This window comes from Corvus cornix, chromosome 1 (genome assembly GCF_000738735.6).
Source record: "Corvus cornix cornix isolate S_Up_H32 chromosome 1, ASM73873v5, whole genome shotgun sequence".
NCBI classification, from domain to species: domain Eukaryota; kingdom Metazoa; phylum Chordata; class Aves; order Passeriformes; family Corvidae; genus Corvus; species Corvus cornix.
In genome coordinates this window covers 11,893,454-11,914,965 of record NC_046332.1, presented here as the reverse complement: position 1 = coordinate 11,914,965, position 21,512 = coordinate 11,893,454, and the positions used below count along the sequence as shown (strand labels likewise).

The 21,512-nt window shown below is 42.0% G+C and overlaps 1 protein-coding gene across 1 annotated transcript; it reads left to right on the top strand.

The window, feature by feature from the left end:
• Positions 1-2,392: 2,392 nt before the first annotated feature.
• Positions 2,393-21,172, top strand: C1H21orf91 (chromosome 1 C21orf91 homolog). The gene is made up of 5 exons (XM_039556409.1): positions 2,393-2,426; positions 2,817-2,946; positions 15,409-15,924; positions 19,021-19,083; positions 20,143-21,172. Exons 2-5 carry the CDS (start codon positions 2,823-2,825, stop codon positions 20,301-20,303), a joined length of 864 nt encoding a protein of 287 aa, XP_039412343.1. The 5' UTR covers positions 2,393-2,426; positions 2,817-2,822; the 3' UTR covers positions 20,304-21,172.
• The last annotated feature ends 340 nt before the right edge of the window (positions 21,173-21,512 follow it).

Genomic DNA, 21,512 nt, shown 5'->3' with positions numbered 1-21,512 from the left:
AGAGCAATATTTGACAAGAAAAGCAGCTCAGTTACTGAGAGCCATACTGTCTCCCACATGTCATTTATTAACAAGATTCATGACTTTTTTGCCCTTGGATTTCACAGCAGCTGCTGCTGCACTGTGGTGATGAGCTGTTGAGACTCAATAGACATCAGATTCTGGAGGGGAAAGTATTTCAATAATTATAGATTTTATAAAGCTCTACCATCATTTGTCCAGTCTCTCCTTTCTGTTTCTAAATCTTCCACCCCGGGCTAATGTGCCTTTTTCTGTCTTAATATTTCTTCTGCAATGAAGTCAAGGTGCCGCTTCTTTGCTACCTTTCATGTATATCAAAAAAGCAGATGACAATGGGAGAAGGAAATGCAGCCCCTCTCCCAGATCCAGTTCTCAGCTTGTGGCAGAAACAATTTCAGGAAGATTCCAATGAGCTGTCATAAAATACGCTTCATCATCCTCCAGCAGAAGCAAATCTAAAGTCAACTTGCTGTCTAAGAGCAGTAAAGGATAGCACTCTAGCACAGTGGGGGACTTCTTTTTTTCAGAAAATCATACAAGCATAGAATGGCCTGGGTTGGAAGGGACTTTAAAGATGTTCTAGTTCCAACCATGGCAAGGACACCTTCCACTGGACCAGGTTGCTCAGAACCCCATCCAACCTGGCCTTGAACACTTCCAGGGATGGAGCAGCAGCAACTTCTCTGGACAACCTGTGCCAGGGCCTCATCACCCTCACAGGAAGGAATTTTTCCTAATCTCATCTAAACCTACCATCGTTCAGTTTGAAGCCACTTCCCCTTGTCCTGTCACTCCAGGCCCTTGTAAATAGTCTCCCTCCATCTTTCCTGTGGGCTCCCTTCAGGTGCTGGAAGGCCATAATTAGGTCACCCCAGAGCCTTCTCTTTTCCAGCCTGAACAATCCCAGTTCTCTCAGCCTTTCCTCATGGCAGAGCTGCTCCAGCCCTCTGATCATCCTGGTGCCTCCTCTGGGCTGGCTCCAACAGGTCCCTGTCCTTCCTGTGCTGGGACCCCAGAGCTGGATGCAGCACTGCAGGTGGGGTCTCAGCAGAGCGGGGCAGAGGGGCAGAATCCCCTCCCTGCCCTGCTGCCCACCGGGGCTTTGGATGCAGCCCAGCACACGGGGGTTTCTGGGCTCCCAGAGCACACGGCCGGGGCATGTCCAGCCTCTCACCCACAAGAACCCCCAAGTCCTTCTCCCAGGGCTGCTCTGGATCTGTTCATCCCCAGCCTGGATTTATACCTGGTGTTGCCCTGATCCAGGTGCAGCACCTTAGACTTGGTCTTATCAAACATCATGAGATTCCCATGGGCCACTTCTTGAGCTTGTCCAGATCCCTCTGGATGGCGTCCCATGCATTTGTCTTTTTTTGATAAAATTAAAGAAAACACCCCAAGAAAACACAATGAAAGAAACAATCAAAACTGCAGAGATGTGTTTCAACACAGTAGCTTCTGGAAGATTACTTAGCTCTCCCATAAATAATCCCACTTTGACATGTAGGAATGTGCTCTACGTAATTTCCGTCAATTGTGGAAATTCCCCAGACGATATGATCGACCTCTTCCCAGTGGTGCCAACCAACAGAAAAACAGGCAACGGGCAAAAAGTGACACCGAGGAACTTCCACCTAAACTTGAGGAAGAACTTCACTGTGCAAATGAACACATACTGGAACAGGTTGCCCAGAGAGGGCGTGAAGTCTCCCTCGCTGCAGATATTCCATAGCTGTCTGGATGCAATCCTGTGCCATGTGCTCTGGGATGACCCTGCTTGAGCAGGGAGGTGTGACCGGATGACCCACTGTGGTTCCTTCACACCGTACCCAGAACCTGTGATTCTGTGACGGGTTGTGTCTTCACCTTCGGAGCGCCAGCAGAGTTTTAATCCCGGTTCCTGAACGGAATCGATATTCCATCACTGTACACTTGTTTTTTTAGCCCTCGCCTCTAACCAAACCTAGTCTCCCCAGAAGCCGGGCTTGCTCTGCATCCCTGCTCTCACCAGGTGCGAAGGCGCTCTGGGTGAGGCACCGCGGGCAGCCCCGGCCGCGGCAGCAGCAGCGCCGCCACAGCGCCCGCCCGCGCGACCGCCTTCCCCGCGCACACCCCGCCCGCGCGGGGCAGACCAACTGCTGCGGGGGGAGCGCGGCCGCTCACCGCCGCTGTGCCCGCTCGAAGGCCCGGGAAAACCGGAGCTCCTCGCTCATCCCGCCTCGCCGCCCGGTTCTGAGGCGACTCCAGCCGCTCGGGTGCGGCGGGGCTCCGCCCGGGCCCCGTGATACCCCCCGTCCCGCCGTGCCGTGGTGGCGGCCGGAAGCGGCGGGCGGTGCCCGGCGCCGAGAGCTCCGGCGGCGGCGGCGCGGGCGGGCGGACAAAGCGCAGCGGGGCCGGGGCGGGTGGCGGTGAGCGGGGTCGGGATTTGGGATTGGGGTAGGAAATGGGGTAGGAAATGGGGGAGAGCCGGGGATATCGCGGTACTGGTGGTGGCGGGGCGTCCGCGCCGCTGGCGCGCGGAGGGAGGGAGGGGGCAGCGATGATGGAGGTGGTGATGGAGTTGCGGGGGAGCAGGACGGGATGGGACGGGGCAGCCTCCGGGCGAGGGAAGGGGGAAGTCTCGGTCCGTGCCGGCCCCGCTGTGCGGCCTGGCCGCAGTTTCTCTAAAGGGAAAACTTTCCCGGGACGCTCCCGCCCTCGTTCCGCCCCTGCCCTCCCCCTCCGCGGGCGCGGAGCTGCGCCCGAGCGGCTCCCGGAATAACCCTCCCGTCCCTTGTCGCCGCCGTCCCCCTCCCCAGGGCACTATGAACGAGGAGCAGTTCGTGAGCATCGACTTGGACGATGACAACATCTGCAGCGTCTGCAAGCTGGGCACCGAGAAGGAAACCCTCTCCTTCTGCCACGTCTGTTTCGAATTAAACATCGAAGGTAAGGTGGGAGCAGGAGCCGTCCTGGGCCAGCCGGCCGGGGCCTGAACGCAGAGCCGGCTCCTCTGAAAGCTTCCATCGAGTCGCAGGTTTGGAAACGTGTATCTGTAGAAAGTTTTAAATCAGTTTGTTTTCTAGCTCGTTTCCGGTAAAGGTGGGTGCTGCTCCTCCAGATGTGAAGGTGAGCCCCCCTTTCCAGAACCTCTGAAATGCCCTGGTGTTTATTCTGTCGCCTGGCATTAGACCTCTGATGTTGAACTCGGGATCTGAATCACGTTCTGCCTTTATTCAGCGGGTTTGCTCAATAATTAGAGAGGGGTCTATAAAGCAAGCTTAAATTGCAAGCTTTAAAGCGTAATATTTGGGGTTTTTGGAAGCAGATCACGTTGCTTTCACTAGAAGTACTCGGAATTATTTCTTTTTGTTTTCATAAAGTGTTGGTATGTGTAATATCATAAAATGAGGTTCAGTATTAAAGCTTCCTAAGGTCTTCAAATTGTAAAGTAGGAATTTTGGCCATCTCTTAAAAGACTAATCTTGTCAAACCATTTTGGCCTCCAGAATAGTATTTTTAAAATTTTAAACCTGTTTTGGCAAAGAATTTACCCATCTTGTTGCTTTTCTTCATGCATGAATGAGCAGTAGATTATCTTTGTCCCTTTTTTACGTCAAATTGCTTGGCGTTGGAGCAACAAAGTAATTTCTTCCACTTACACAGAGTGCTCTTTGCCAATTATATGTGGATAGGACTACCTAGAGTGATTTCTGTTGCTGTGAGGCTATTGAATATGAAGATCTTAACAGTGTTATGTGATTAGTCCTGTATCTTGATAACGGATAGTAGACTTTTGTTGCCAGTACAGGCAGTGTATTTCAATCTGAACCATACTTTGGTATTTCAGTAGTAATTGCCATGTTTTACGCTTTTGTTTAGAAGAGACATGCCTGTGTACTTGCACTTCTTGTTAAAACTCAAGAGCAGCTGTCTAAACTAAGGCAACCGGTCAGTCTGTTTGACTTATTGCTTTTAGACTTCTCAATATGGAGAGAGGCTTTTTCTCTCTCTAGGCTTTAAAAACATACTGACACAATGATAATTAAGTACTTCCATTACATTACTAATCTAGTTTTGTTTTGAAAGTGTTGAAAGTGGTAGAGCACATTAAAAAATTGCTGGATGGTTCCTGTGCACTGTTGTTTCAGATAAGGTGTGGATTTGTCAAAGCTGCTTGTTATGGCTGTGACTTTACAAAAAGATCATGTGTTTTAAGTGGAATAGCTTTTTTTTTTGGCTCTAAATAGCCTTGATAGTAGGAAAGACTTAATCTGTGCAAAGCAGACAACTTTGCATAATCTTCTAAATTTTCAGTTAATTTTAAAAGGCGGCTATTTGGAATAGAATAGTGATGAAAGCTCCCCTGAAGTTATATGAACCATTGCAATTCTTTTATTTTGCATAATAAAAGTATACATATCTTTGATCATTGTAGCGTCAAAATGCCTCCATTTCTGATAGTCCGTCTTTTGTGTGCCACTTTGAAAAGATGTACTGTTACTGCTCATAGGGAGGGGAAGCTCAAAGGTGGCAGAGGCTGTGTCAGTGACTTTTTATGAAGAGCCATTTTAAGACTTTTTAGCTTAACTACTGCATGAGTCAGCTCTTTACCATACCTATGGTCACACTCATCCTACTTTGGACATATCTCTACATTCCTGTATTTTTTTGTGACAAAGACTGATTTTTACACATCTAAAATAAGTCTTTTGGCAGCTCTGGGTGCAGCATGAATTGGATAATTCACTAAAGCACAATGTTATACTGGATATTTTCATACTGACCTTCTGGTTATGTTTTAATGGAGTTCAGATGCATTATAACTTGTTGAACAGAATCAGCTGCAAGTTGAATCAACTCTTGTAGATGTGTTATCCCACACTTACAAATAGGTGTCGATCTCACTGATAGTTTGTCTTTTTATTTAGCATCATATTTAAAACTGCCAGCAATTAAAACCCATACATATATATTAAGTATTTCAGGAAGTGAACTAGGCATTTCTAAAAAGATATTCATGCAACAGCTAGGACAGGCTTGCTCATTTTCGGTGTTGATGTGCATGTGGAACTGCTCCCTCAGAGAAGCAGGAAATAGCTGCTGGTGGAGAGCAGGCAGGCTATTAGTCACAGCTCAGCATCTTGCAGGATGCTTGAGTACTCCCACTGTTTGCAGCACCCTGTTAACTTCCATGTGTTAAGTGCTGTCTGACTTAATTGGAATGTATGGCACCTCTTCCATCTTTCCTGACCGAGCAGTCTGCACTAGGAGCTGGGTCAGGATAGAAAGGAACATTACAGATGGATGTGCTTGGCAATCTTAGGTTTGCAGTTGGACTCAATGATCTTAAAGGTCTTTTCCGACCTAAATACTTATGGTTTGTAAGTTTAGGTATGAAATTCTGGAAGTAGGTTTCCCAGTTTTCTTTTTTTAGTAGAGCGTCATGTTCTAATGCTTTAACAAAACTGATGAGGACAATTGTGTTTCCCCTCCTGCCAGCAGCGTCTGACTGCTTAAAGCTGGACATGGCAAATCCATGCACTGGGAACTAATGCAGCTGAACCCACCTTGAAACAGACTTTTTCAGGTGTATATGAGCAAAACACTACAGAAATGTAATTTACTTAGCTGCACTTAATTACAGTGTAATCTAGTGATGGTGAGTCTTTGCATCTCCTGGCATCTGTGAGTTCAGCAGCTGTACAGGTTTGCCTGTCTCTCGATGGTGGTGTTGTTGATTCGCTTGGGTCAGTAAGAGGAGGAATTAGAAATGGGTGACTTGGAGACCATCCCCATCTGTAATAATGGCTTCTATCTGGATTAATGTTGTGGCATGGCTCAGCCCTTACTTGCCTGACACTGGGGTGTTTATTTGTAACCTTTATTATATTTGCACTGTAGCTTGGTAACGTTACATAACTGAGGGGGAAAAATTTAGTTTCTCTTATAGCTCTGTAAAGGATACTGCTATACAGAAAGCTTAATCTGTGGACAGTCTTGATTAAATAACTGTTGAATTTCTGAATAAGGAAGTCAGTTACTGTATCATAAAACCTTTGCTTTTATCATATATCAGGTCTCCATCATGATATTTTTAATAGTAGATTTTTAGTCTTTGTGAAATAAAATGAGCTTAACCTAAATTGTGATTATGCTTCTTTACCAAGTTCAGTGAAGTCACAGAAACTGCTGGTTTGAGTGCAGTTGGGAGATCAGCTGTGGTGTCTGTCCCAGAATTTATTCAGGAGTGATATATATGGATTATAGGATCTATTTCTCTGAAGCTGTCTGAAGGAGTGGTAGCAAGGGGAGAAGAAAAGAGAACATGGGCGTTGGAATAACTAAACCCAATATGCAGGTTTAAACTTAACCCTATTAAATGTCATCAACCTTTCTTGAACGAGGCAAGAGCAACGCGCCTCAGGAGAGTTTAGTAGTTCTGGTCTTCAGTCTAAAAGGGGTAGGAGCAATGTTTCGTTTTCCCTGGAAAGGACTGTATTTTTTTTCCTGTTGCACTGGCTCATCCAGCTCACTTAGAGGATTCACACGCAGGGAAGCTGAGTGGACTAAGACACACATAAATACTTCTGTTGCCAAACTAGCTTTTGTGTCTGAAGGATCGCTGTCAGGTGATTTAACACAACAGGATGCTAATGTGCTTCTTAAAGTTTAAAATACGCAAAGTATTTACGTGTGAAATACTAAACATTTTGAGAAATGAAGCTGATTCTGGATAGCGTTTGTAAAGTTCTAGATGGGGTTTAGAATATCCTGGTAGGGTGGATCTGCTGGAGTTTGATGTTGGCTTTTGTTTGCTTTGTGCAGATGAAGTGAACATCAGAGATCGTGCATTGTTTGTTTTTCTGAGTAGGTGTCACAGTAGTAATCAGGGGATTGAAACAGGAAATGTTTTAAATTCATATGTGACTGGTTTTGCTTCAGGCAGGAAATCACGTGTTGGGTGTTAGTTGAAACAAAGTTCTTCTTTTTAATTTCATCAGAATATGAGAAAGTGATTAACTGAGCTCTGCTAGCAGAGATACAGTACTAACAACAGATCTGCAGTGATACCTCGAGGGTGAGGAGAACGCATGAACACTCCAAAATACACATGTGTACATGTATATAAACTGTCTGTAAATGTATACATCAACAAAACAAAATCCTCTGCCTGAATATGGTGTTTTGAAGCTCCACTTGTAGTATTTCCAAGTTGTGTATGCTCCATCCCTAGAAGTGTTTTAAGGACAGGTAAGATGGAGCTCTGAGCAGCCTGGTCTAGTGGAAGGTGCCCCTGCCCAGGGTAGGAGGTTGGAATGAGATGATCTTTAAGGTCCTTCCCAATCCAAACCAGTCTGTGGCTCTGTATCCCATGTCTCACCCCTCACCCAGCAGCAGCCAGAGGGTCCTGTCCTGTGCTGCTTAGAGGTGTTCAGGTTTCTTCCTATGGGAAGGCATTGCACACAGCAATGTGTCCTGGGATCCTCTGGACACCTGTGGAAATCCCAACTTCAACATCTTAATACTTAAATGTTTTTGTTCAAACATCACACTTGGAAGTCTGCAATAATTATGACTTACCTTTACATTATTTTTCATAGTGTATCTGTCTTTAGCTGGGTTTATGCTGGTATTTCTTAATGCAGAATTATTTAAAAACCTGACGATTCCTCACATTCAAGGGTCGTAATGGAGACAAACAGTAATAGAAGTGGAAAATCTGATTGTTTGAGATGATTTTTTTACTCTTTTGCTTATCTGGTGCTGCCAACTACAGTACCATCTTGGAGAATGCTGGCTGACAAGCAAACTGGCTCACTTCCATTTCTGTTTAGAGCTGAGCAGCTGAATAGCAAATGACAGTTCCCATCTCAGGTCTTGTAATACAAGAGACAATGTGTAAGTACTGGGCATCCATTCCCCTGATTTATGTTGAGATAGTTAGATTTCCATGGTCCTTCGAAGTGCTGATAGACTCAGCTTTTCAGGCAATTTCAGCATCAGGTTAGTGCATCTCAGTTTCCAGGCTGACCAAGGATGCTATAAATAAGTCTGTCTTACCACATAGCTTTTTTCCTGTTAAGGTCTATAAAATCTTGTATAATATCCTCATTCTGTGTTCATTTAAAATAAAAAAAAAAATAAAAGGAGTGGGTGGGTTTAGTTGTTGCAAACTGTGAACTCGAATTTCACTTTTTTCCTTTTTACACCCTACAGAAGAATAACTCACTGCAATAAAATGTGTTGTAAGGTGTAGTTGAAAGAATTGGAAATTGCTGTGTAATTAATTCTGTTCCAGAATATTACACATCCTTATTTTTTCAGTGTTAATGAAAAGATAAACAGTAAAATAGATTATTCTGGTGATAAAAGCTAAAAATTTCCATCATTGCCCTTTAGAGTAGACAGATGAGAACTTGTTTCAAGGTAGCATTTGCAGGCCAGGGGTATGACTTATTTCTGCAAACTTGAATGGACCTGTGAAATTAGCTGCAGTTTCCACTAAAGCTCAACTACGTATTCAAGTCTGAACATGATTGGAGATGCTGTTCTTGCTCTGAAAGCTTAATGGGCACCACTGAGTAATGTCAACCTGTGGGTCTGGTTCGATAAGTACATTTTTGCATTCTTAATGTGTAAATCTGGGAGGTTTGCCCATGCAAACAAGGTAATTGAGTATTTATGTTACCTGGCATCATCCAGACTACAGGAATACTGGCTCATGACTTCCACTCTCTTCTAGGTCTGTTTAACTGATTTTTCTTACAAAGTATGTGACATAATATTTTCTGTAGTAAAGTTTTCATCAGAATGCATTGCTTTGCTTGATACAGGAGCGAAATCTCTTAGTGAAGTAGTTTATAAGGAACATGACTCTTGAAAATATATTTAAGGGGCCAGCTGGATCTCTGTTCTGTCTAATATAGTATGTCTTTGCTCTGTGCTAAAGTATAAATGAGCTGATAGAAATTAAGTGGGAGGTGATTTGTGTGCACACTTGATGTATGGAAAGTACTGGCCTTATCATATGAAAGCAAGGAGAGAACTTTAATTTATGAACAAGATAATATCTAGTCTTTACAAAGTGTCTGGTTTTAGAAGTTAATGAATGGCACTGGCATTTTCCTTCTAGCCAGTCTAATAAATCATAAGATTTAACTCTCAAATGAGATTGCATGTAAACCCGTAAAAATAGCAGTTGGTTTTACGTCTTGTCAGGCAGATGTACTGGAGATACACATCGCTAATGATCCTGCTTTTCAGTGTTGGCAGAATTGTACAGCTGAAGGATATCAGTTTTCCCCACCCTTGTCATTTAGACGTGGATAACTTGTTGTCTTAGGTTATCATGGACTGCTTTTGTTTCATGTATTTTGAGCAGGTCTTGGGATATGCTTTTCTGGGACCTCCCCCTCCCCCCCTTCAGCACTCTTGGTAAACAGCCTATACAGCAGTGGCTTAAAATAGACAGACAAGAACGTTTAATGTCATGTGAGGCATTTCTGTGTGCTGCAGCTCTTGGCCCTGCACACTAGGTAAACCACACTTGAGCTCATCTGAGCGTTGTGTTCCTTGTGGACACTCGCAGATGTCTGGGAGCTGTTCCATGAGCTGTTCCATGAGCTGGCTGAACTTCTCTGTTTACACAGTGAGGTGGACAGCTGAGGGGAGCAGCAACTGGAACATTTCAGAACACACAGTGAAGACCAGAGTTCTTAAAGCGGGCAGGCACAGGCAAGGGCTCTTGCTTACTCTAGGATTAAAGGGGAAGAGCAGACGTGTCTGTCACAAATCTCTCTGGAGGTCACTATTTCAGATGAGGTGAATTGTGCCTGAGAAGCATTTCTTCACTGGCTGTGAAGGCAGGTCTCCACAGCCAACTCAAACTGGAGACAGAAGAGATGGTCAGGTATAAATCTTACCCATAAGTATTTGTAAATTCTTTTAAGGGGTTTTATATAACTAATGGCATAGTACAAACTTGTCATCGACTATTCATGTGTCTAGAAGTATTCTTGTTCATCTTATATTCAGGGGGATTTTCCACTTCAGCTGCTATTCACCATTGCAAAAACCAATTAGTTTCCAGCATTACATTAGAAATTGCTAAGAAGGCAATGCAGGTTTTCTTTAATGTTATTTCCAACTGATTGAGCTGAAAGACCAAATAAGAAGTTTGGTTGTTTTTTTAAAAAGAGAACAGCAAACAAAGGAAAAAAACCCACTGTTGAAGATAAACAAGTAGGCTAATGATCACTGATTTATTTTTTCTGTGCAAACATTTGTGAAGGAATGTGAAATAATCTTGGTATTCAAGAACATTCATTTTGAAAAGGACTTTTTGATTACTATTATAATCTCCAAATAAGACTATTCTAGCTAGCTTTATATAAACTTGAGCAAACATTTCAATTTAGTTCTGTATCTTTATAATGAAGAAGAGTTATACATAGCTCTCAGTGAACCAGTTGCAAAGGCAGAAATAAGGTCTTTGTAGGTTTCTTACCCTCAAAAAAACCAGAAAGCAAAAAACTTTATTATGACGGAAACTCATTTACTTTCAAGTACAAATGCCTTAAAATGGGGTAGGATTTGTTGAGAGGTGATTGCACACCTGGTTATCTGGTAAATATTCTCCCTGTTCTCTACTACTTTACAGTTATGAATAAGTAGAAGTTACAAAAACGTGTATTAAACTGCCTGATCCCTGGTCATGCATTTACAAAAGCACTTTGTAGGAGTGGATTAGGAGTCATGTTGACTGCCTGCCTTGCATAGCTTAGAAATTGAAATAGTCGGGGTTCAGGTTATGGTGTTTTTTGCCTAAGCATTAGGCACTTATGTAGGAAGTCCTGTTCTTCAAGTCAGTATACAAAGATATTGTTGAGTGAAGTGATACATTCATATTTCGTATAGGACACATGAGTTACTAGAGTCAGAAACAAATAATGGATTGTAAGCACTTACACCGTTTCATGATTTGTTTGGAGGTTTGGCATTAGCCTGTGAATCAGGTGCACTTGAGGAATGATTTCTGGCATGAGCTTGTTTCCTAATAGCATCTGTGCTGTCTTAAGTTCTTAAGTTTGTTAGATGTGGTCTTCTAGATATTAGTAAATTTTGAGGGATTTTTTTCCCCTACAGATTAAACTTTTCTACTCTGGGTGGTTGTGGGCTTTTTTTTTGCTTTTTGAGGGTTTTTTTCTTTCTCTGAAAAAATAAATATGAAGCCTAGGACATACTTGGACATAGTCTGCAATCCTGTTCTTGGAAAGTAAGACAAGGAGCAAATGTACACATACCTGCTGATGGGGGGGAGGAGGAGGGAAATTGATGGGTTTATGATTGCAGACTTGAAGAACCAGACAAAAAGTAAGAAAGATTGACGTTGATATTGGCAAACAGAAATGTGGAGACAGAACTGAAACCCTGTGAAAGTCCCCGAAACTCACAATAGCTGTTAACCAAAATTACACTGTTGCTTCTTGTTTTGTACAGAAATCTTGCCGTGCTTTATTCGTTTCTTTGTGTAGTGTTGAATAAAGTAACGTGTGTTCTAAAACTGCATCATCTTTATGTATCACTTGGTTCACTCCAGCTCACCAGATTGTAGCTTTTTCTGCAGTTGTGATGAAGGGAAAAATATGAAGTAATCTGAGTGAAGTATGAAGTCTTCCCGACAAGAAATGGACATCTTTTCTGCCTCATAAAGCTGATGGTATTGCCCTCAACAGAAGGATTTGTTCCAAAGAACCATACCCTTACTTGTGGTAATTCTGGTGTGTGATTGCTAGTTTGTGCTGGCACAGCAGCTGCTGTCCCTGCTCAGCTCTTCCAGAAGGTTATGGCTGATGTTCTCTGCGTAGGAAGGTACTAATTGTCACCTTAGGACAAAAGAGAGATTGATGGTTGTTTTAGTTTTGTGTGTGTTTGTTACAGTAAAAATCCAAGGCAATTACGTGAAAGCTGAAGCAGTTCTGTAGCAGTTCTGTACAAAAGTGGTTTGGTTTTGCACATTTTCAGTTCCTTACTTTATTCAAGATTCCTTAGGTAAGACCCCTTTTGTTTTTTTTCAGTGGAGTAAGAGAAGGGGTAGGATGTAAATTCTGGTCTTGTGTACTGGAAGTGTTTTGCAATAACATGCCCTAAGCTCAGAAAGAGGGACATTGCAGCCGATATGTGGCATATAAATAGCAAAGCTTAAACTCTTGAAGTAATGTGGTTTTTTCTTCTGTAATAATTGCTCATTTCAGGCACTCTATTACTGAGTTCAGATAAAACAGATTTCTTTGCGCAGCATGCCTCTAGAATGGGGAAGTTAGCAATATTCAGAACTCTTAAAAGATAAATTCATCAGAAGGAAAGACTTGAATAACCTTGAACTTAAGACTTGGACATAATTCAGTTGGGGCTTCATAAAGTCACGCTGCACTTGTTCTTTTTTTGTGTAACAGTTTGCGTGTTGGCTGTTTTGTGTGGTCTCATGCTCCTCTCCTACTGGACAAGTCATATTTATTCTCCTTAAAATAATGAAGCAGCCTCAAAGGAATTCCTTTAAGTGATACTGTCAGTATTCTGTCACTTGCTGTGCAGGTGTGTTTGTTAGGTGGGTTCCTGAGCATTATTGTATGGAAAATTGCGCAAAACATGTTTTTCAGCCCATTGACTGTTTTCTGTAAGTAAAAGAAAGCACTACAAGCAGCAGCAAAGTAGAATGTTGAAGAATCACTTGGGTAAAGCAAATAACATTGAACAAATCACTCTGGTTTTCTAGGTTTTGTAGTGTTGTGAATATATTTGCCTTATAATTTCAGTTGACAGTGTTTGCTTTCCGTTGATGGCTTAAAGATTTAAGGTTTCCTTTATGCTACTTGAGTTGAGCAGGCTTGCTCTATTTAAAGAGTGCTGATAAGTCATGAAAACAAATGAGTTGTCTTTCCTTGTTTTCTCTAGAAATGGTTGTTGGGGTTTTTTAAGTCTCTGTAAAGACAGAGAGGGAAAACAGCATTGCAAGTAGGCAGCAGAGCATGCAGCGCTTAAGAAAAATTGGTGAATATCTGTTTGCTGAAAGAGGTTGAAAGGTATTTTGAAGAGTGGAGTGAGAATCTTGACTGCCCACTGAAAGGGGGCACAGAGTGTACTTTACTCCAGAACTTTGTTCTTAAAAGGTGCCTCTGGTTAGTTATGTGAGTTTTGTTTCTTCTAATAGTTATCTCAGGAACAGAAGGAACATCTGTTTTCATGACTTTACCTTTTTCCCCCTGCTGCTAAGAACAAAATAAATTCCACTGCTGTTTTCTTTTATTTTCCACTTTTTTTAGACATTTTGACCCATAAATTGTGTGCACTCTCAGAAACTCAACCAGAAGATAATGGACTTAAGTTTCAGTGCTGCCCAAAGAGTGGAAAACCAACAATTTATAATGGCTACTCTTAGTGTTTGAACTCCCCAGCTTCAAACAGCAGTTACCAGCAAGGAGATAATCAAAATGAAGTTCTTGGATTTGTTTTCACCGGATTCATGTTAAGAATTTTACTTTTCAGATTAGTTTTGAGAGTAGTGTGTGATTTTGTGGTATTTGGTAACTTAAAAAAACACTGTATCATTTGTTAATCGTTTAGGGTGGGGAGATTAACCTTTACCACAAGAATTTAAGAGGTAAATTAGGAACTGAGAATTGTAACATGTAGCTTTCTGCTAATTGTCTGCTAATGTCTCTATTTCCAGATTTTGTTACCTGTTGCATTTCATGGTTTTTCTTTTACTTTAGTCGCTTTGAGTAGCTAAAAGGTAAGATGGCTGCAGCTTGGTTCACGTTGCCTAGATTCAGAGGTCCAATTACACTGTTTGTTGGTTTAAATACTTTGGCATTGAGCACTGTCAACCAGTGGGTCACAGGTATATTATTGTTATTTTCAGTGACAAACTTGTTAGACAGGATTGTTTTTCATTGTATTGGGAACCTCCCAAGTAGTATAGGGGGTGTTGAGATAAATGGCTAACTGTTCATTACTCTGGGCTTGGGTTCTGAATTTACTGTGTAGGTGAATCTGAAGAAAAATAAATATCCCCTGAAGTTGCAGAAAGTAATTTTGTACTAGGGCACTATTAACTTTCTGGAATAGTCATTTCTCATACCATCTGTGTTCACTCACCAACTGTAGATCTTCACAGATTGTGTTCCTTTTTAACCTGTCAATCACTAGCAGTTACTTAGAGGTTTAAGTTACCTGCTGTAGCTATTTGAACAGTCTTTGAGGGAGGATGAGCAAAGAGGAGAATAAACATCTTGTGTGATGTCATGGTTTAACCCCAGTGGGATGGGGAGAGAATCTCAGCTCGTGGGTTGAGACAAAGAGAGTTTCAAAGGGAGAGCAAAAGCTCCCCATAGAAGCAAAGCAAAATAAGGAATCCATTCACTGCTTCCCATGGTTGGGCAGGTGTTCAGCATCCCCAAGAGAGCAGGGCTCTGTCACACATAGCGGTGGCTTGGGAAGACAAATGCCATCACTCCAAACATTCCTCCCCTCCACCTTCTTCCCCCAGCTTTATACACTGAGCATGATGCCATATGGTGTGGAATATCTCTTGGGTCAGTTGGGATCAGCTGTTCCAGCTGTGTCCTTTCCCAGCTCCTTGTGTGCCCCCTGCCCACTCGCTCTCAGGGTGGTGAGAGAGGCAGAAAGGGCCTTGACTGTGTGTAAGCCCTGCTCCGTGATAATGAAAACACTGCAGCACAAATCCAAAACACAGCCGCATATCAGACTGTGATAAAAATTAACTCCATCCCAGCCAAAGCCAGCACACCTCAAATGAATTTTAGGGCCGTTTAATGTTGGCAAGCATCGACAGTATTAGAGCTTGCTTCCCTAGTTAAGCTGCAGGCTTGTATTAGTGCAAAATAATAAACTATGACTGAAATCTGAGTTACATTTGACCACTTGAATGAGATAGGCCTGCACCCTGCAGTATTTGAGCAGATGGCTCATAACATTGTGCATACAAGATGGGAGCTTATATGAGTGCTGTCAAAATGCTCTTCAGGATCGTTCTATAGAACTTGCTGATACACATTTGGGTTTATTTTACTTCTGCAGCTTACTCTTGTGTGTAGGGGTGCTGCAATGTGTGTGGAGTTGTCAATTTGCTTCATCTCTGTCACCATCCAAGAGGCACACGCTGAAGTCCTGCACTAGAGATTATGGTGTGCAAAACGCTTTGCATGCCAAGGACTCCAGCCTGAGGGAAACTACACAAATTTTGGACTGTGAGGTACCCTTGTTTGCTTCAGTGAAAAGACTGTTAGTAGGAAAGCATCACTGAAATTTTCATTTCCTTGGTTGCTTGTGAGTAAAGATTTAAAAAAATTAGCAGTAAGCGAACTTCTTTCTATTGTGTCTTTACAGGAGTACCAAAGTCGGATCTTCTACATACAAGGTCTTTAAGGGGGCACAGAGACTGCTTTGAAAAATTTCACTTAATAGCCAATCAGGACTGTCCACGATCAAAGCTCTCTAAAAGTCCTTATGCAGAAGTAAAAAATATCTTGAGCAAAAAAATTAACTGGATCATACAGTACGCACAGAACAAGGATTTAGACTCTGATTCTGAAAGCTCAAAACCATCCCAACACCAGCTTTTTAGCTTCAGACATCAGACTGATAGAAAATTACTCCCCCAGTTTGACTCCCCAGTACCTAGATATTCTGCAAAATGGATAGATGGGAAATCTGGAGGCATCTCAAGCTGCTCACAGACTCTGCTGGAACGAAGAGAATCCACTGATTTCAGACTTGGTGCTACCTTCTGCTGCAGCAGTGTTTTGTGGTCCAACCGCAACCAAGTCCAGAAAGCTGAAAAAGCTGAAGGTGATTCACCTGCCAGTGTTCATAGGAGACATCCTCAGCACAGCAGGGAGGAACGTGAGTATACATCTATTTACACACAGCCTAGCAAGCATGGGCATTCTTTCAAATACCTATTGACCACTTCACGTCCCCACAGGGCCTTAATGCTCATCCTGAAGTCCAGAGTGTAAAATCTGTGAGGAAAAAGGCTACATGGCTGAGCAAATAGGGTGGTTTGGCTGGTGGGATTTTTTGAATTCTAGTCTTAGCTATAGCCCAATGTGATACAGGACATGCCTAATTTATGCAAAAAAAAAGTCATTTCAATATCTCATTCATGGAAGTTGTACAGCCCTGCCTGTGAAGGTGGAGGTTACTCAGATCCTGCAAATCTCTCTCTTCTTGAATTTGCATAGTGCCCTGAGTTACATTTTACAGAGAGCTGCCCTAAGCAACAGGGGAAATTGGATGTCACATAGCAGAGCAAACTTGTGGAACAATCTTAATAGTAGCAGACTTTGCTTGTGCATTTTACTGGATTTGTTTTTTCCTTGTGTTTGTTGAGCATAAGAAAATGAGAAGCCCCTTATGCCATCATGTCCTCTTAAAGGCTGTAGCAGAAGACCTGAGCCATATTTTGATGACTGGGACGATAGTGAAAATAACAGAAAATTAGTTTTCCTGTTGTTTAAGATCACTAGAATCTTTAGAAAAATCTAGGATGTTCTAGTGTCTCTGGAATCAGGCTGCATGAAATAGGTTCCTAGAGGTACATGCTGTTACCATCCTGCTTTTAGGCAGTACTTGGTCCTGAACTGGTGTATGTCCACTCTTACTTTTGTAGATGAGGAAAGTAGTTGGAGAGGGTTTCTGAATTTCAAAAGACCCAAGAAAGAAAGCAAAAACACTGCTAAAAACTGTTAAACACTGTTCCAGGGAAAAACAAGTGATGAAAACCAAGGTAATAATGAAATTCAAATGTCAGAAGAGTCAAGAGAAAGAGGTACTGTAAAAAGTTGGAATTGGCTTCTTTAGGCTCCCATTTTTTTTAACAAACTGACAACTCTGTCCTCGCAAAGCTGAGTCATTTCTCATTCTCTATAAAAGGATTTTACTTAACTGCTGCATGATGTGTCATGTTGCATTTGTAGTGAATTAGTAGCCTTAAAGCCATAAATCAAAACAGATACACTGGACTGTTTGACCACCTGTCCGCTGGAGTCATAAACTGGGATTACATAAATCAGGACAGCAGTTAACAGAGGAATTATGAAAGCTTGACCTGGTTTATGGGGTGGTCTAACTGAAGTTAGTGACTTGGAATTTATCTCCAATCTTTGGTTTCGGGACAGGAACATAAAGCTGCATTGAGCACAATAACAGGTTTTTTCTTCTGTTTTGACTACATAATGTGGCTTTGAGGCATTTTTGCGTGTATTTTGCAGTATTTACCTTTAAAAGACATTCATTTGGAGGCTCTGTGATTGTATAAAGCTTGTATTTTAGATGAAAACTTAGACTGCCAGAATTAGGTACCTTCTTACTGCAGTACTTTCACTCTTAACAACGTACCTGTCTACCAAAAAAAGTATTAATGGAACTGTAAATAGCTTGGCCAATATTTCTTTAGAATTTACCTCAGCTGTGGATAGAATAATATTTTACCATTTAAATTCAGTGCTTGGCCTGTCTGCCAGATGTCAAAATGTTAATGAAAATACTGAAGAAAGGGGAAGTAACATCTTTCCACTGGGTATAAAAGAGGGAAAAAAATCTTGTCCCTTTTATTAAATTAAATATTAAATTTGGTCGGGGTTTTCACAGTGTTTAAAGGGTGTTAAAATGTGAGAAGGGACTTTTCAGGTGTATTGATAGCTGAAGGTAGGAAGGAGCACCATTTTACCTGGCTGATGGAGGGGAAAGGTGAATCTATTTCTCTCTTAACTGGGATTATGTCTTGAGTACCAAGTCTTAGCTATTGCCAGCTTCTTTGGTTTGGCAGTACTGTCAGCAATTTAACATCCCACAACTGCCAGCTGTGAAAAAGTTTGAAAGGGAAGGATTAGGATAATCAAATAATCCAGTGGGTAGGTAAAACCCATCTTTGTCAGAACTCTGGACTTTAAATTTGCCATGTAGAAACCTTTTGCACAGAGAAATCGCTGAAAAAAGCTGCACCATCGTTTTTTCTCAAGTATGAAGTGAGAGCTTTGCTAAGATGCAGCAGAAACAGCTTAGCTAAAGTTTAAAAACAGTATTTTAAAATTGCAAGGTCTTAAAGCTTGTGCCTGTGCCCTGTACCCCCTGTGGTGTTCAGATTGATGCTTTTCACCGTGGTGACAAGGGCATCTCAGCAGCAGGCATGGCACCATGCGTGTCCAGTGCAGGGTTCAGGGAATCTTAGGAAGCAGGCCAGTGCTTCCCTGCTGTTGATCAAGGGCAGTGAAGAATACGTTCACAGTTCCCTCCTTTGAGGTTTAACGTGTGTGTTCTGTGAGGATGATCAGTACACACAACCTGAGATACAGAAGGGATTTTGAATGATACAGAGGATCTTTGAGTTCTCACCAGGAGCACAGAAGGAAACCTGTTTTTACATGCTGGTCTTCATATCAAACCAGGATTGTCCTTCATCATTTGTCACTGAGATACTCAGTGGAAACTGTAAGTTATTCCTGTGTGCGTAAAGCACAAACCTTGATAACCAAAACAGGGAGCCTCATGGTAAAAATTCTGTCAGGAAGTTGCTTCTTGGAGGCTGGGAAACAGGGCAGGACTTACCTCAGAATTGTCCCCTTGCCCACAATTAAACAGATGTGCTCGCAGGGGTTACAATGGGGAAATCATGTTCTGCAGTCAGAGGAGGGTATAGTATTTAAATGTGCCAAGCAGTTCTGATTCTGGATGCTGCTGTTTTCAGGGGTTGATTTTCCACCTTTTTGTCATTGAAGAGAGGTCTTTCCAATGGAGTAAATCCTTGTCTGTGTCAACATTAAGAAGAGAATTTTTAAACTTTCCTCAAATAACTGATAAATACTGTTGTCTCTGGCTTACTGCCATGCATCTGTTGATTATTAGGATGCAAATAGGAGAAATCTTGAGAAAATAGGAGTCTGCTTAGGGATGCTTATGTGACTTTGGTAGTAGTAATAACAGATTTTATTGTTGCAGTGACTACAATGACTCTAGGAGAGTTAAAGCAACTTAATGAAAAACTGCTCAAGCAAATCCAGGGTGAGACTTTTTCAATACTCTTTGTTTTGTGTTTGTTGTGCTTTGTAATAACAAAAGGTCTGTTTATAAAAAAGAAATTTTGATTGCTGTTCTGTCACTTAAGTTTTTTACTAAAGTCTCTTGTTTTACATGGAAATACATGATATAGAGAGATTTCTAGGTGCTTTCATGATGTAATCTGCTTTGGTGCTGCAAACTGGCACAGTATTTTCTTTAAGAATTTGACTAGAACCATAGAATTCTTAAGGTTGAAAATGACCCTTAAGACCATCAAGTCCAACCATTAACCCAGCACTGCTAAGTCCCCCACAAAACCAAGTGGTTCCTAAATGCCACATCTCCATGTCTGTTAAATCCCTCCATGGGTGGTGACTCCACCATGTCACTGGGGAGCCTGTTTCAGTGCATGGCAACACTTTCCATGAATAAATATTTCCTAATATCCAATCTAACTTTACCTGGTGCAACCTAAGGCCGTTTCCTCTTGTCCTGTCACTTGTTATCTGAGAGAAGAGCCTGATCCCACCTGGCTCCACCCTCCTGTCAGGCACTTACAGAGAATGATAAGGTCCCCTATGAGCCTCCTCTTCTCCAGGCTGAGGCCCCTCGGCTGCTCCTCATCACACTTGTGCTCCAGAGCCTTCCCCAGCTCCACTGCCCTTCTCTGGACTTGCTCCAGCACTTCCATGTCCTTGCTGTGAGGGGCCCAAAACTGAATGAACAGGATTTGAGGTGTGGCCTCAGCAGTGCCCAGCACGGGGATGATGGGATGATCTCTGCCCTGCTCCTGCTGCCACACTGTGACTGATACAGGCCAGAGTCAGCTTTGTTCTGAGTTCTAAACTGATCCACCTTGGCTCAGGTTGCCCATAACTAGAAACTAAGTGATCCTGTTCTGTTTGCAATGCATACAAAGCTGGGCTGGAACCAGGAGAAGCAGAGTTCCTGTGCGTGCTCCCACTTAAATGCCCTGCCTCTTCCCTAGTGTTGTTTGTCCCTGCTCCCTAAGCCTGTGTCGGTGCAGGGAGCGAGTGCATTGACCCGCTGCTGTTGTTGCAGACGTGTTTGAGGAGCTGACACAGCAAGTCCAGGAGAAGGACTCCCTGGCCTCTGAGCTCAACGTCCGCCACATCGCCATCGAGCAGCTGCTGAAGAACTGCTCCAAACTGCCCTGTCTGCAGATGGGAAGAGCGGGGATGAAATCCAATGTCCCCATATGAAGGGAGACAGCTTCCAGCCCCCCCAGAGAAACTGTCCCTAACAGCATTGACGACCATTAAGTACAGCTGCACCCATATTTAGAAGCTTTTAAGAAAACTTGGGCAGCTTTCTCTTTGTATTCATAATTTGCAGGAAGTCTTATTCCACTTTGGGTTTAACAAAAAGGGCAAATATTTTGGGTATTAAAATCTACTGTAATAAGGTTTATTCACACTTGGGGATTTTTTTTTCCCATAATTACGCATGAGACTTGAAATGAATTCTGTGTTTTGTTTATAATAAAATTGTTTCTAGCAAAGAATGACCTGAAGCCTGTAAACCTGCCTCCTTCGTACAGAGGACAAAATAAACATTTGACTTTTGATCAGGTCAGATCCTGTTACATCCAAGAGAGCTTTAAGAGGAGAACAGTATTAATGAAACTCATGTTTTCTTATTTATTATGAGCAATATTTTATTATTGAAATTTTATACTAAATAAATATCACTATTTTAGGTACTTTTCCAGATCTCTTTATAAAAATGTCTGAATTACTCTGTGTAACGTTTATGCCTTGTGTATGATTGTTTATCCTTTTTCAGGTCTGTATCTTTCATGATACAATTTTAGAAAGTATTGTTTCCCAAAGAGATGAATTTCACATGTTGAAGAAAAAAACTCTAGTGGTGTATCACTTATTTTTATCAGCTTTGTAACTGAAGGATTTGGTTCATGAGATGTTTAAAAAAAGCACAGCACTTGCTTTAAATTAAGAAAAGAACCCATACTTTGGTTTTAATGCATAGAAGTTGAAGTTGTTTTATATGTGTGAAATTTTCAATGCTGAAAAATAACTTTGATGAAACTCAATAAATTTGTAATACTGCAGTGCTTTGTTATGATTTCTTTATAAAGTTGCATCAGGCTGATAAAGTGGTTTAATTCTGAAATGCAAGTAGTAATGATACATTATAAATCAGAACAGCCTTTGCATTTTTTAAACCTACATCAGTCTACCATGACAAGAAATCTCAGTCTTCGCCAAAAATTATGCAGGGCTGCATTTGAGTAGCTGAAAGTTGCTGAGTTGCACTGAAAAAATCAGGGGGAAGATGGGATGAGTGGAAAATACAGGCATACACACAAAAAAGTTAAAAGTCTCTGCTTTCAGCTCTTTAAGTAAAAATGGAGTAACTTTTGTAGCTGAGCTGAAGGCATGAGTAGCATG

What these genes read in the sequence shown, in the direction of transcription:
- C1H21orf91 (XM_039556409.1), top strand. Translation starts at nt 2,823, where the DNA reads ATGAACGAGGAGCAGTTCGTGAGCATCGACTTGGACGATGACAACATC. An exon ending in TTTCGAATTAAACATCGAAG is followed by an intron (nt 2,947 to 15,408) that starts GTAAGGTGGGAG and finishes GTGTCTTTACAG; the next exon opens with GAGTACCAAAGTCGGATCTT. An exon ending in TCAGCACAGCAGGGAGGAAC is followed by an intron (nt 15,925 to 19,020) that starts GTGAGTATACAT and finishes TTATTGTTGCAG; the next exon opens with TGACTACAATGACTCTAGGA.